The sequence below is a fragment of the Coregonus lavaretus genome (assembly GCF_964263955.1).
Source record: "Coregonus lavaretus genome assembly, chromosome: 10".
NCBI classification, from domain to species: Eukaryota; Metazoa; Chordata; class Actinopteri; order Salmoniformes; family Salmonidae; genus Coregonus; species Coregonus lavaretus.
The window spans coordinates 17047978-17062616 of NC_139997.1; the positions used below are offsets into that span (position 1 = coordinate 17047978).

The 14639-nt window shown below is 42.4% G+C and overlaps 1 protein-coding gene across 1 annotated transcript in view; it reads right to left on the reverse strand.

Annotated features, from left to right (window-relative positions):
* LOC311135846 (rho guanine nucleotide exchange factor 12-like) overlaps window positions 1-14639 on the reverse strand; it is a gene marked incomplete at its 5' end in the record, with an annotated part of 116021 nt that overhangs the window by 78929 nt on the left and 22453 nt on the right. Inside the window, 3 exons of the mRNA XM_084169874.1 lie at window positions 4500-4594; window positions 7787-7844; window positions 8127-8147. Of these exons, the coding sequence (XP_084026000.1) occupies window positions 4500-4594; window positions 7787-7844; window positions 8127-8147 (174 nt within the window). The remainder of the gene's footprint in view (window positions 1-4499; window positions 4595-7786; window positions 7845-8126; window positions 8148-14639) is intronic.

A 14639-nucleotide genomic window follows, 5' to 3' on the forward strand; every position in this document is an offset into this window, starting at 1 on the left:
GCTCAGCTGGTAGAGCATGGCGCTTGTAACGCCAAGGTAGTGGGTTCGATCCCCGGGACCACCCATACACAAAAATGTATGCACGCATGACTGTAAGTCGCTTTGGATAAAAGCGTCTGCTAAATGGCATATTATTATTATTATTATCATCCAAGACATCCTGGACCCACTTCAATTAGCATACCACCCCAACAGATCCACAGATGACCTAAATCATCAGAAAAATTGCCCTCCCTGAGAATTTTTTCAGGAGCCGCCACTGGTTGTGGGTTCGTTTCCCACGGGAGGCCAGTGTGAAAAAAAATATGTATGCACTCACTAACTGTAAGTCGCTCTGGATAAGAGCGTCTGCTAAATGACTAAAATGTAAAAGTATTGGGCGGACTGCCAAGGTGTTCTTTATGGGACACCTTTTTCTATTTTTTAGAAAATTATTTTAGGGATGGAAAATAGTTTTCAGTGTAAACTTCATATGACGTTTGCGAAAAGATAATGGACCTATACATTTTTTTAAATAATATCATCTTTGAGAACTAGCAATCACCAAAATAAAAGCTAGACAGTCAGGGAGAATAAAAAAAATTAAACAATAATGATGCATTCAGGAGTATTTTTGTAATGACATGGGGCCCCCACTGATTTTGTTATAATGTTTGTGGCACTCAGATAGCATAAGAACGTGGCATAAGTCATGGCAAAACTTGTAGAAATGCAGGAAATTCCCATGGCAAAATGTGTAGAATTGCATGAAATTCGCTTTAAAACAGCAACATTTTATCGACTTACAGGAGCAATTAGGGTTAAGTGCCTTGCTCAAGGGCACATCGACAGATTTTTCACCTAGTCGGCTCGGGGATTCGAACCAGCGACCTTTTGATTACTGGCCCAATGCTCTTAACCACTAAGCTACCTGCCACTTGCCACGCCCACCATGCCATTTGCCACGCCCACCACCTAAGCCCCACTTTGATACAGAAAAATCCCTGCTATATTAGCATTTTCTAGCCAAGAACAAAAGTAAGTTCATGTCCACCAGTTAGCATGCTTTAAATGTCATGCCCAAATCACATCTTTTTACATTTTAGTCAACGCTCTTATCCAGAGCAACTTACAGTTAGTGAGTACATACATTTTCATACTGGTCCCCCGTGGGAATCGAACTCACAACCCTGGCATTGCAAACACCATGCTCTACCAACTGAGCTACACGGGACCCACATCAAGGTCATTGGGCAACACAATCCCTTTCAGAGATATTCTGGACATGAAATTGAAAGCATGCTAACTGGTGGACATTGACATACATAGGTTTTTGGATACAAAATTCTAACATTAACGTTTGGTGGCAGTAGCTAGTTTAACGACACCAAAGCATGTAAATAAATAGATAATTTGGCTGAACTGCCCCTTTAAAATTTCAGACTGACATTATTTTTCAGGCCTAAATAGGAGTCGTCATACATTGACTTAAACATGTGCATCTTTCCCCCCTCAAACCCTCCTGGTAGCGTTCCCTCATCAACCCAAACATCTTCCTTCTCGCTGCTCTGGCCAGGTAACACTAAAACATCCAGACAATGTTTGTCAAACACTGTGGGAAAGTTCACTGCCAGGGCAATGAAAGGCAAAGGTGAGTTGAATCAAAATAAAATAAACTGAGAACAAAGGTGTAGGACGTGAGTGAACAACAGGGGGATAAGTTATAGGTGAAATGTGAAAAAAACCCTAGTGCCAGATGGGATAAGTTATAGGTGAAATGTGAAAAAAAGCCTAGTGCCAGGGGGGGGCAGTGACATGTGTGCAAGTATTACTGTGACTGTGTGAGTGTGTGTGTGTGTGTGTGTGTGTGTGTGTGTGTGTGTGTGTGTGTGTGTGTGTGTGTGTGTGTGATAATGTGTGTGTTTAATCTTGCTGCTGCTGGCATTTCCCCAGCCTAACAGAAGATAAGCATCAGCCTGGTGCTGGCTGTTTATCCGTCTGTCAGCTGGGGAGCCACGGTGCTCCCATTTCACCCCCCACCCCAGACCAAACATTAGCTCCTGGTCTCCAGAGTGGAGCTTTAATACCAGGGTCATATTCATTAACAGTCTCGGACTATAGGCAACAGGTACATTGTGGGAGGCAAAAATAATGTTGTTTTTGTTGTGAAACATTTTACGTTGAAAAACGGTTTGCTATGGAAAACAAAAATGAACCTTTCTTATTGGACAAGGTAGTCCCACCACGCTTCGGTTTGTTTTCTTCGGTTTGGTGTCTAGTGAATACAACACTGGTATTAAAGCACTACAGCTCTCACCTAGGATATAGCATGTCACCGCAGCACTTTCTCACGTCGAGACACTGCAAAATTAACGTTCAATTATCAAATATGTGTAAGTGAGAGAATTGGAGTGCTACCTACCGCAGGATCAATGACAAGTTTACAGTCCTAAAGGGGCCGATAACAAATGATTGTCTTCAGCATGCATTGATGTCAATGGGAGACTAAAGGCCTTTCAAGATGAATTGATACGTAGTTAGATACATGGGCTCCGATATATTTTTTTTTTTAATGATTCGGTGCGATTCGGTTTGATTAGAGGAACGAATCGATGCGATTCGGTTTGATGCGATACGATTCAATGCACTAACATTTGTTGCATAAACACATTCATTTTCCATTCTGCTGCTGATGGAGCTCATGAGCTGGGCCTCTCTGACCTGGATCTGTCTGAGCTGACGTGTGTGTTTGTGTGTGTGTGTAAATGATATACACTAAGGGACAAAACATTAGAAACATCTTCCTAATATTGAGTTGCACCCCCGTTTGCCCTCAGAACAGCCTCAATTCGTCAGGGCATGGACTCTACAAGGTGTCAAAAGCGTTCCACAGGGATGCCGGCCCATGTTGACTCCAATGCTTCCCACAGTTGTGTCAAGTTGGCTGGATCTCCTTTGGGTGGTGGACCATTCTTGATACACACGGGAAAATGTTGAGTGTGAAAAACCCTGCAGTTCTTGACACACTCAAACCGGTGCGCCTGGCACCTACTACCATACCCTGTTCAAAGGCATTCAATATTTTTTCTTGCCCATTCACCCTCTGAATGGCACACATACACAATCCATGTCTCAATTGTCTCAATGCTTTAAAATCCTTCTTTAACCTGTTTCCTCCCCTTCATCTACACTGATTGTAGTGGATTTAACAGGTGACATCAATAAGGGATCATAGCTTTCACCTGGTCAGTATATGTCATGGACAGAGCAGGTGTTCCTAATGTTGTGTACACTCAGTGTATATGTCTATGGTGTAATTAGGCACCTGAGCTGAGCCATAAGGGAAAGTGGGCATCTACCACTCCACTATCAGTTAGGGAGGGGGCAATGTTTGCTTTTGTCCCTCCCTCTACAGCTTTCGAGGAATGGGACACAGACATGGACACTTACAAGAAAGCCCGCTACGACATCCGACGAGCCATCAAACATGGAAAAGGTCAATATAAGACTAAGATAGAATTCTACTACACCGGCTCCGAAGCTCGTCGGATGTGGCAGGGTTTGTAGACTATTATGGATTACAAAGGGAAACCCAGCCATGAGTTGCCCAGTGACACAAACCTCCCAGATGAGCTGAATTCCTTCTATGCTCGCTTCGAGGCAAACAACACTGAGGTAGGCATGAGAGCCCCTGCTGTCCCGGACAACTGTGTGATCTCGCTCTCCGTGGCTGATGTGATTAAGACTTTTAAACAGGTTAACACTCGAGAGGCTGCTGGGCCAGACAGAATACCAGGGTGCATTCTCAGAGCATGTGCAGACCAGCTGGCAAGTGTCTTCACGCATATTTTCAAAATCTACTTGTCCCAGTCTGTAATCCCAACATGTTTCAAGCAGACCACCATTGTCCGTGTTCCTAAGAACTCAAAGGTAACCTGCCTAACCGACTATCGTCCGGTAGTACTCATATCTGTAACCATGAAATGCTTTGAAAGGCTGGTCATGGCACGGCGCTTGTAACGCCAAGGTAGTGGGTTCGATCCCCGGGACCACCCATACACAAAAAGAAATGTATGCACGCATGACTGTAAGTCGCTTTGGATAAAAGCGTCTGCTAAATGGCATATTATTATTATTATTATCATCCAAGACATCCTGGACCCACTTCAATTAGCATACCACCCCAACAGATCCACAGATGACGCAATCTCTATTGCACTCCACACTGCTGTCTCCCACATTGACAAGAGGAATATCTATGTGAGAATGTTGTTTATTGACTACAGCTCAGCGTTCAACACCATAGTCCCCTTCAAGCTCATCACCAAGCTCGGGACCCTGGGACTGAACTCTGCAACTGGATCCTGGACTTTCTGACGGGCCCGAAACATTGTCAAAGACCCCAGCCACCAAAGCCATAGACTGTTCACTCTGCTACCGCATGGCAAGCAGTACCAGAGTGCCAAGTCTGGGACCAAAAGGCACCTGAAAAGCTTCTACCTCTAGAGTCAAACTCTTACCTGTAGGGTCGAACTCATGCACAGGTGGCACTGTGTTTTTGTCACTCTTAGGTTTCTTGTCTGGGGGGTGGTCCTTGCTGAGAATGCTAGGGGTCCTGGGAACACAAAAACACAGATGGCATGGTGAGTAACACACACATACACACAGACAGACACACACAAACACACACACACACACACACAGGAAAAACAGACTTGACGCATCTGTCTAGACACAACAGCTATCATCCAGAAAGTGAGGTCAGTACAGGTGCTTTAAAGCTGGGACCAAGAGATTGAAAAACAGCTTCTATCTCAAGGCCATCAGACTGTTAAATAGCCATCACTAGCCGGCCTCCACACAGTACCCTACCCTGAACTTAGTCACTGTCACTAGCCTGCTACCACCCAGTTACTCATCCCTGCACCTTAGAGGCTGCTGCCCTATGTACATAGACATGGAACACTGGTCACTTTGATAATGTTGTCACCCGCTTCCCTTGAAAAACAGTTTGCCCTACAGCCAATTCTGTCGAATCAAAAGAATTTGCAAAAAACAATCAGATTTCAACATAAATATGGCTGAGACGCAAAGAAAATTCAAGGAGAGGGGGTACAAAAATGGTCTGATTAATACTGCCATTGAGAAAATTCAAAACAAATCGACACCTGATCTCTTTCAAAGACAGTCTCGCAAAAAGAAGCATTCTTGCATTCTAACTACACGCTATTCAAAGTGCTCTGAACAAATTAAGGGAATCATTCACAAACATTGGCACATTCTAAGATCCGATGACAGTATCAGTAATGTGTTTTCGGACCCTCCCTTGGTCGTATTCTGGTGAGGCAGAAATCTCAGAGATCAATTGGTAAACTCTGATTTACCACCCCTAAATATCCCTGCACAACGTTTATTTGCGCCTCTACCGGATGGAAACTACAAGTGTAATGGCTGCGCTCAATACAATGGCACTTACAAATGTAGATCCTTCAAACACCCCCAAACAGGGAAACATATCCCAATCAAAGGTGTTATTACGTGCTCCACTAAGGCAGTTATTTATCTTATAACTTGTCCTTGTGGTAGAAATTATGTGGGTAAAACAAAGCGCATATTAAAAGTACGAATCTCAGAGCATCGTAGCACAATTAGGTACAAAAACTCTCCTTTTCGTTTTCACTTTAATAATGTTAACATACTGTTTTACCCATTTCATATGTATATACTGTATTCTAGTCAAGTCCATCCTATTCAACTATTGCTGTAAATATACTATTCTATCCACGTATTCTTTACATACTGTATACTATATATTCTATCCACATACTGTCCATAATGTCTATACATCACACACATATACATACAGTTGAAGTCGGAATTTACATACACTTAGGTAGGAGTCATTAAAACTAGTTTTTCAACCACTCCACACATTTCTTGTTAACAAACTATAGTTTTGGCAAGTTGGTTAGGATATCTACTTTGTGCATGACACAAGTAATTTTTCCAACAATTGTTTACAGACAGGTTATTTGACTTATAATTCACAACTCCAGTGGGTCAGAAGTTTACATACACTAAGTTGACTGTGCCTTTAAACAGCTTGGAAAATTCCAGAAAAGGATGTCATGGCTTTAGAAGCTTCTGATAGGCTAATTGACATCATTTGAGTCAATTGGAGGTGTACCTGTGGATGTATTTCAAGGCCTACCTTCTAACTCAGTGCCTCTTTGCTTGACATCATGGGAAAATCAAAAGAAATCAGCCAAGACCTCAGAAAACAAATTGTAGACCTCCACAAGTCTGGTTCATCCTTGGGAGCAATTTCCAAACGCCTGAAGGCACCACGTTCATCTGTACAAACAACAGTGTGCAAGTATAAACACCATGGGACCACACAGCCGTCATACCGCTCAGGAAGGAGACGCGTTCTGTCTCCTAGAGATGAACGTACTTTGGTGCGAAAAGTGCAAATCAATCCCAGAACAACAGCAGCTTGTGAAGATGCTGGAGGAAACAGATACAAAAGTACCTATATCCACAGTAAAACGAGTCCTATATCGACATAACCTGAAAGGCCGCTCAGGAAGGAAGAAGCCACTGCTCCAAAACCGCCATAAAAAGCCAGACTACAGTTTGCAACTGCACATGGGGACAAAGATCATACTTTTTGGAGAAATGTCCTCAGGCCATAATGACCATCGTTATGTTTGGAGGAAAAAGGGGGACGCTTGCAAGCCGAAGAACACCATCCCAACCGTGAAGCACAGGGGTGGCAGCATCATGCTGTGGGGGTGCTTTGCTGCAGGAGGGACTGGTGCACTTCACAAAATAGATGGCATCATGGGGAAGGAAAATTATGTGGATATATTGAAGCAACATCTCAAGACATCAGTCAGGAAGTTAAAGCTTGGTCGCAAACGGGTCTTCCAAATGGACAATGACCACAAGCATACTTCCAAAGTTGTGGCAAAATGGCTTAAGGACAACAAAGTCAAGGTATTGGAGTGGCCATCACAAAGCCCTAACCTCAACCCTATAGAAAATGTGTGGGCAGAACTGAAAAAGCGTGTGCGAGCAAGGAGGCCTACAAACCTGACTCAGTTACACCAGCTCTGTCAGGAGGAATGGGCCAAAATTCACCCAATTTATTGTGGGAAGCTTGTGGAAGGCTACCCGAAACCTTTGAGCCAAGTTAAACAATTTAAAGGCAATGCTACCAAATACTAATTGAGTGTATGTAAACTTCTGACCCACTGGGAATGTGATGAAAGAAATAAAAGCTGAAATAAATCACTCTCTACTATTATTCAGACATTTCACATTCTTAAAATAAAGTGGTGATCCTAACTGACCTAAGACAGGGAATAATTACTAGGATTAAATGTCAGGAATTGTGAAAAACTGAGTTTAAATGTATTTGGCTAAGGTGTATGTAAACTGTAAACTTCCGACTTCAACTCATATTGATTTATACTCCGGACTCCGACATTGCTCGTCCTAATATTTATATATTTCTTAATTCCATTCTTTTACTTTTAGATTTGTATGTATTGTTGTGTATTGTTAGATTTTACTGCAATGTTGGCGCTATGAACACAAGCATTTCACTACATACGCAATGCCATCTTCTAAACTTGTGTATGCGACCAATCAAATTTGACATCCAAACCATAAGACGTAAAAATAACTCACATGTAATATATCATTCAATATCTCACACTTCCACATATTATCTGCAACAATACTCTCTCAGACATACTGGATCTTAGACACCAAGGACTTACAAACACTTCATCTATTTTACCAGACAAGGTAGACAGCCAAATGTCTATGCTTGAGGAAAAAGTCTGCATTGTCAGATTCTAGACACATTAAGTGTAATCTTAACATGCTGAGCAGAGTGTCAGGCACGGTATGGGGTCCTAAAGCCTAATCACATCGGGCTAAATCCACTCAAATACAGGGCTGCATCTAATAAGGTTCCATTTCGGACGCATACCAGGTGTCCCAACTCTTGGGGGCGTATGGTTTATTTTGTGGTAAGACGTTCTAGTTATATGGAGATATTCGTCTGGATGTCACGATTGCAGTCCTTTGTGATGAACAATGTGGACAAACATTACCGAAACAAGGAAACAACTTACCTGGTTGCTTTTTTGGGAATCCTGCGAAAACAAAGATGAGAAAGGATTAGAAAACTATTATGCAATTTTTTTATTTATTTTTTTGTCATTTAGCAGACGCTCTTATCCAGAGCGACTTACAGGAGCAATTAGGGTTAAGTGCCTTGCTCAAGGGCACATCGACAGATTTTTCACCTAGTCGGCTCGTGGATTAGAACCAGCGACCTTTCGGTTACTGGCACAACGCTCTTAACCACTAAGCTACCTGCCACCCCCATACTACTATTTGTCATTGGTGAAGTCCTGTTCTAATTCTATATTGTGATGCCTATTCAGATTTTTTCTAGACAGGTTAATTTTCGTCAACTGTATGAAGACCCCTTGGGCCTGTAGAATTTGGACCTCTGTGAGGTACAGAAGTGTTAAATCAAGCAACAAGTGTAATGTTCTAGCAAAAATATGCTGGATTCCCAGACACTGATTAAGCCTGTATCTGTACTAAAACATGTTCAATAGAGAATCTATTAAAAGTGCTTTTCAGTCCAGGAATAGGCTCAATCTGGGTTTGAGAAACCGACCCAATGTTCACCCTGATATTCTTCATTTGCTACCACGTGACTATATTCTACAACTTTTGATTGCATTGCATGCTACATCAAGAATGTTACACAATAAACATACATTTTCAGAAATGATACGTATATACAGTAAATGAACAGTTCCCGGGGTAACCAGGGCCTGTATTGATAAAGCATCTTCGAGTATAAGTGCTGATCCAGGATTAGGTCCCCCCTGTACACCCTAGATCAGCCCTCCTACTCTGATGCACTTTATGAATAAGCTCTTGTCTCCCTTGTCATCTGCATGTTTCTGTATACTTAGGTTTGTGTTTCTGGTAGTGGTGCAGTGACATCCTCAATGAGCCACAGCTAGCTTCTAACTCCCCCACCTCTAAACTGACCTTGCCAAGTTGCTGCCGGTACTGCCCATAAAATGCTGCCAACCAGCAGAGTGCACTATCATAGGAACATCTGTCATCCTCTGCTTACACAACACAGGATCACCACCACCACCATAACACAGGGGGACCAGAAATGACTCAAGACCCACTGTAATTAATTTCATAATCAAAAGGGCGGTGGTGTGACGATGCCAACATAAGCCCCATGTCCTCAGGCACCCTCTGGCTTCAAGTTGTTCCACTGGTTAAAATATCAAACATGTAGATCCTTACCCTACCCTGATCCCCAAGTCTGACAGATAGGAGGAGGCTGGGAGGGATATTCATATAAATAGCACAGGCCCCTCTCTCTCTCTCTCTTTACCCCTCCACATCCTTCCGCGGGTGGTTTTTGTTTTTGTTGCTGTTCCTTCTCTCAGACAATGGGGCCTGCACTTTGAACAATGGCGTTCACGTCAAAGCCAACTTACTACACTGCAGCATTGTGGGACAGATTCCCGGAAACAGAGAGGGCTTCTGGCAGGGCTCCCATTTCCTGAATGTGGGAGGGTGGGGGGTGAGAGGGGAGGAGAAGAGGGGGATAAAGGGGAGTGGGTATGTTTCAGAGAAGGCAGGAAGGGTAGGATTTGGGAAATCCTGTGCTAGTACCCAGACTGCAGAGCTCGTACTTGGAAGTCTCTTTTGACAGAAAAACGTCACTCAGTGTAACAATGGACGAGATCCGTAATATATAACGTTTACCGAATACACTGTGATACAACACTCCACTACTACTGCCTTGGATTTGAGAACAGCTCTTTATAGTTTAAAAGTTACTTAATTCGACCAAATAGCGCCGTTTATAAAAGTAAATTAACATCATTCAATAAAAAAGCTGACATCAAGCCAGGCATATTGAACCCCTGCCAATTAGAGTGACATGGGATTCACTACTATACTGTTTGGGAACAGGATGAGTTATTAAACTGGTTCTCCTCTGATGTGCCCTGAGGAGATTAGGAGGGGATAGGGGATAGACTGTCTGGGTGAGGAAAGACATCATGCTCACTGGGTGGTGGCTAAGCAGTCTAAAGACCCTTAAATGCAGACTCATTCAAAATGGAGAAAGAGAGGCCTAATGGGTACGTTGAAAGCCTGAGGGGAACAATGCGCTTGTTATCATGTTAAAGCTAACAAGGCTGATCAATGGAAAACACAAAGATTCAAGTGCAGGGAAATGGATTGCTTGCCTTTAACGATGATCCGTTAGCTTTAGCGGAAGGTTAGGTCCCACTGCAAGTAGCTTTCCATGTATTTAGTCTTGTTATAAAATGAATTCCTTAAAGGTTAGGAACCATTAGTTTTTACTCACCTAAGTAACAACACAGTGTGGTCAAAGACTTAATAACTTAGTGAGAAAGGGCATACCTAGTTGCACAACTGAATGCATTCAACCGAAAATGTCTACCGCATTTAACCCAACCCCTCTGAATCACAGAGGTGCGGGGGGCTGCCATAATCAACGTCCACGTCATCGGCGCCCGGGGAGCAGTTGTTGTGGGGGTTAACTGCCTTACTCAACGGCAGAACGGCAGATTTTTCCACCTCGCCGGCTCAGGAATTTGAACAAGAAACCTTTCAGTTACTGTCCCAACGCTCTAACAGCTAGGCTACCTACGCTACACCAGTCTACGCTAGTCACGGGTTACCTATAATTACAAACATAGTCATGTTTTAGGGTTTTTAGATATTTATTAACTTATTTCCGGATATCTTTGGAACTACTACAATGCACTATTTCTCAACATAATTTGGAGAACCGGTGCTACCTAGCTAGTTCCAGCTGGCTAACGTTAGCTACTAGCCATGCCAGCATGTAATTACATTGCAAACAAAGAAAAAGCCATATCATTTATAATGAAGCCATATAAATTCATGCGAAAAATTGCATCTCGTCTTCTCCTGTGCGTTTGGTAGTGGTAGTCAAGCGAGCGAGCGTTGTAGTAGTTTTCCATCATCCGTAGCTAGTGCAGTTATACCCACATAGTGCAGTAATACCCACAAGAACGGGGTTACGACTCATTTGTGGCCCAAAAATGAGAAGCTAGCTTTGAAGTGGGACCGGTTTATCTGGTTGAAGCGAGCGGGTTGGAGTATGGGAACCATGTGCACGTCTACTGTATGTGGTGCTCATTTCACCCCGGAGGACTTTCGATGGCTTAGTCTAACCAGTGGAAGGCAGGATTCGGAATGAGACTGACTGAAACCAGATGCTGTGACGAGCATGAATGTGAAGCCTGCAACCTCTATTTCCCACCAACCTACCAGTACATTGCCAGTGTCAGCATTGATGGAGACAAACCGGGTAAAGTCAATATGGATTTACATCTTTTGGATTAGCTGACTCACCTTGGCCGGTGAAACATCCTCTCCCTCTGAAGGCCTCGCCTTGGCTCTTCTTTGACTTTGGTAGCTAACTCAGCCTTCAATCGGTAAGTTTGGAAAGTGAGGTGTCACTTTGCATTGGGACTTTTGATGCGTATTCTAATACAAATCCATATGTTACATGTGGTTACGTTTATGCTACCGAGCCTTTAAATTGAATAATCTTTATCAATATTACGTTTATGTTATACTTTAACAATAAAGGCCAAGTTAACACCATCTAGCAAGAGACCACCCAGAAATTGACAACTATGTAGCGAAAATCAAGTAAACCTTATGGTTATCTTGAAATAATTGAATGATCCTTTAATTTATTACATTAAATACTACAGAAAAGCAAAAGAAAATGGGTAAATTAGCAAATATATAGCCTTGGCAGTGCAGCAATGCCAGCCTAAATAAAGTTTTAAATGGCAAGCAAAAATCATTACTGATGAGACACTTGAGACACTGCATGTAAACAGTTCTGTGATTGTCACATCCCATTGCCTCCCTCGTGAAATCACTTGTCTATTTTTCCTATGACCAATGTCGTCAAAGACACTTATTACTAAGACAGGGAATATTTCCATAGGAACAACAATGCAAAAAAAGTGTGACAGATAATGCTATGAATGAATCGTCTTGGCTTCACATCCTCTTTGATGTTACTGACCTGACCCCAGTTTTGCACAAGTGAACAAGGTAGAGGGAAAAAAAAGAAAACAGCACAAAAGTTCTATGGAGGGATGCACTCAAGGATGTCCATTTTGTGCCAGTCTCATATGTAGAGGGATGAACACCATTCCTGCATGCCTCGAACATGACTACCTCACCGGTCTGAGATGTGTAAATGCTTCAACTCTTCACTGCAGTGGAGTCGCTAAAACGGTTACAATAACAGACTGAGTGCTTAGTGGTGCCTGCTAAGCTAAATGAAGCTTCTTGGAAAGTGTGATTGAGGTAACAGGTTTGCCCAGGGGGCCTGGCACGGGGACACTGTTGTTTTTTAAGATTTCTAAGACAGTCAGGTCTATGGAAGAGGTTCAAAACAACACAGAGAAGAGGGGGGAAGTTGGAAATTGCAGAGAGGGCAGCAGCACTGCAGCAGCAGGACATGAAAAGGTAAATCTTTGGGATCTGACCTGATCGGTAGAGCATGGCGTTTGCAACGCCAGGGTTGTGGGTTCGATTCCCACGGGGGGCCAGTATAAAAAAAAATGTATGCACTCACTAACTGTAAGTCGCTCTGGATAAGAGCGTCTGCTAAATGACAAAAAATGTAAATGTCACTATATAAATAATTCCTACTGAATATGTGGTGTACTTTACTGCAGTATAGTATTATTACTACATTTACGTCATTTAGCAGACGCTCTTATCCAGAGCGACTTACAGTTAGTGAATACATATTTATTTTATACTGGCCCCCCGTGGGAATCGAACCCACAACCCTGGCGTTGCAAACGCCATGCTCTATCAACTGAGCTACATCCCTGCCGGCCATTCCCTCCCCTACCCTGGACGACGCTGGGCCAATTGTGCGCCGCCCATAAGTCTCCCGGTCACGGCCGGCTGCGACAGAGCCTGGATTCGAACCAGGATCTAGTGGCACAGTTAGCACTGCGATGCAGTGCCTTAGACCACTGCGCCACTCAGGAGACAATTCATGGGAGCATGGTTATTATGGACATTGGTGTTGACCGTGACCTTTACCCTCCTGTGATGTCATCACCCAGAGTTGGCTCAGTATTCAACGGGACACTACCTCATGTTGACTTGGGTATTTTGCTCTCCTGTTTTCGACCTTTTTTACAGGGCTGTACCCCATTATTTTGTAGTTTGCAAGCAAAGGCAATGAACATTGAAACACGTGTGGATAATCCTTGTAAAGTTCCCACAGGTATAATGGTAAATGTCACTAATCACACAACATATAGAGATGTTTTGTAATAATTGTATAAAAAAAAACAAAAAAAACACAATGGTTTATAATTGTATTATTTTATTAGGTTTGTCAGAACATTTGAGTTACTAGCCCATTTCTCCATCAAATTTTGGGGCTTCATATGAGAATTGCACAATAGGAATAGCCCTCTCAGAGAGCTGCCACTTGTTGGACTATTCAAGAAGAATTGGGTTGAAGCATTAGGTTGCTAAGAAAATAACAAACTGAATTGCTTTCATGGAGGACTGGCTTGATTTGTGAGCATAACCACACAATTGATTTTCATCATTTTATTTTATTTTTTATTGTCATTTAGCAGACGCTCTTATCCAGAGCGACTTACAGGAGCAATTAGGGTTAAGTGCCTTGCTCAAGGGCACATCGGCAGATTTTTCACCTAGTCGGCTCGGGGATTAGAACCAGCGACCTTTCGGTTACTGACACAACGCTCTTAACCACTAAGCTACCTGCCGCCTCATGAGCAAAACTATTGTTTTTCTACCCAAAGTTGCAAAGAAAATGTTGTGATAGATTTGATAAACACAAGAGACCAGCAAAATGGACAAATGGCCAGTAGAAGGAAAAGGGCATCTAGTGGGCGAAACCTGCTACTTTCACTTAACCCCCTAATAGGGATGAGCGATTAGTGCTTTTTGAGGTGGGTTCGGCTTAGGTTTGGTTTTAGAAAAATAATCACGTTTTTCAATTTTTGTTAGGATTTCTTTTAAACAATAAAAGGGATTATGTGGGTCGAATTCTGTAACAACAAAGAATAAAACAATTGATGGTAGTGACTGCCCATTACTATCACTTATTAGGGCTCTAACCATTTATTCACATTACTTTAAATATTTTGGTTGTGCATATTAGATATTGCTTTTTAGTATGATGATGACTTTGTTATTTAATTAATACAAACTCAATTAATAAAGCATCCTATATTCACATTACTTTAATAACATATTTCAGTTTTTGTGTATATTTAAACAAATATTTGATGACTTATTATTTAATTCCAAGTCATCATCTCATCTCTGCTCTGGCAGTAGCAGCCAACCAGCCATCAATCTCTGTGCTCCCCAAAGAGTCATCCTATTCAGTCTAGTAGCCTAGCTGGCTAGCTGCCTGCTGTCCGACAAAATCACTATTTCAGTAGTTATTCAAAGTAGATAAGGCATACTTTTAAGACTGCTGAATAACAACTATCAATTAGATGTAGTGT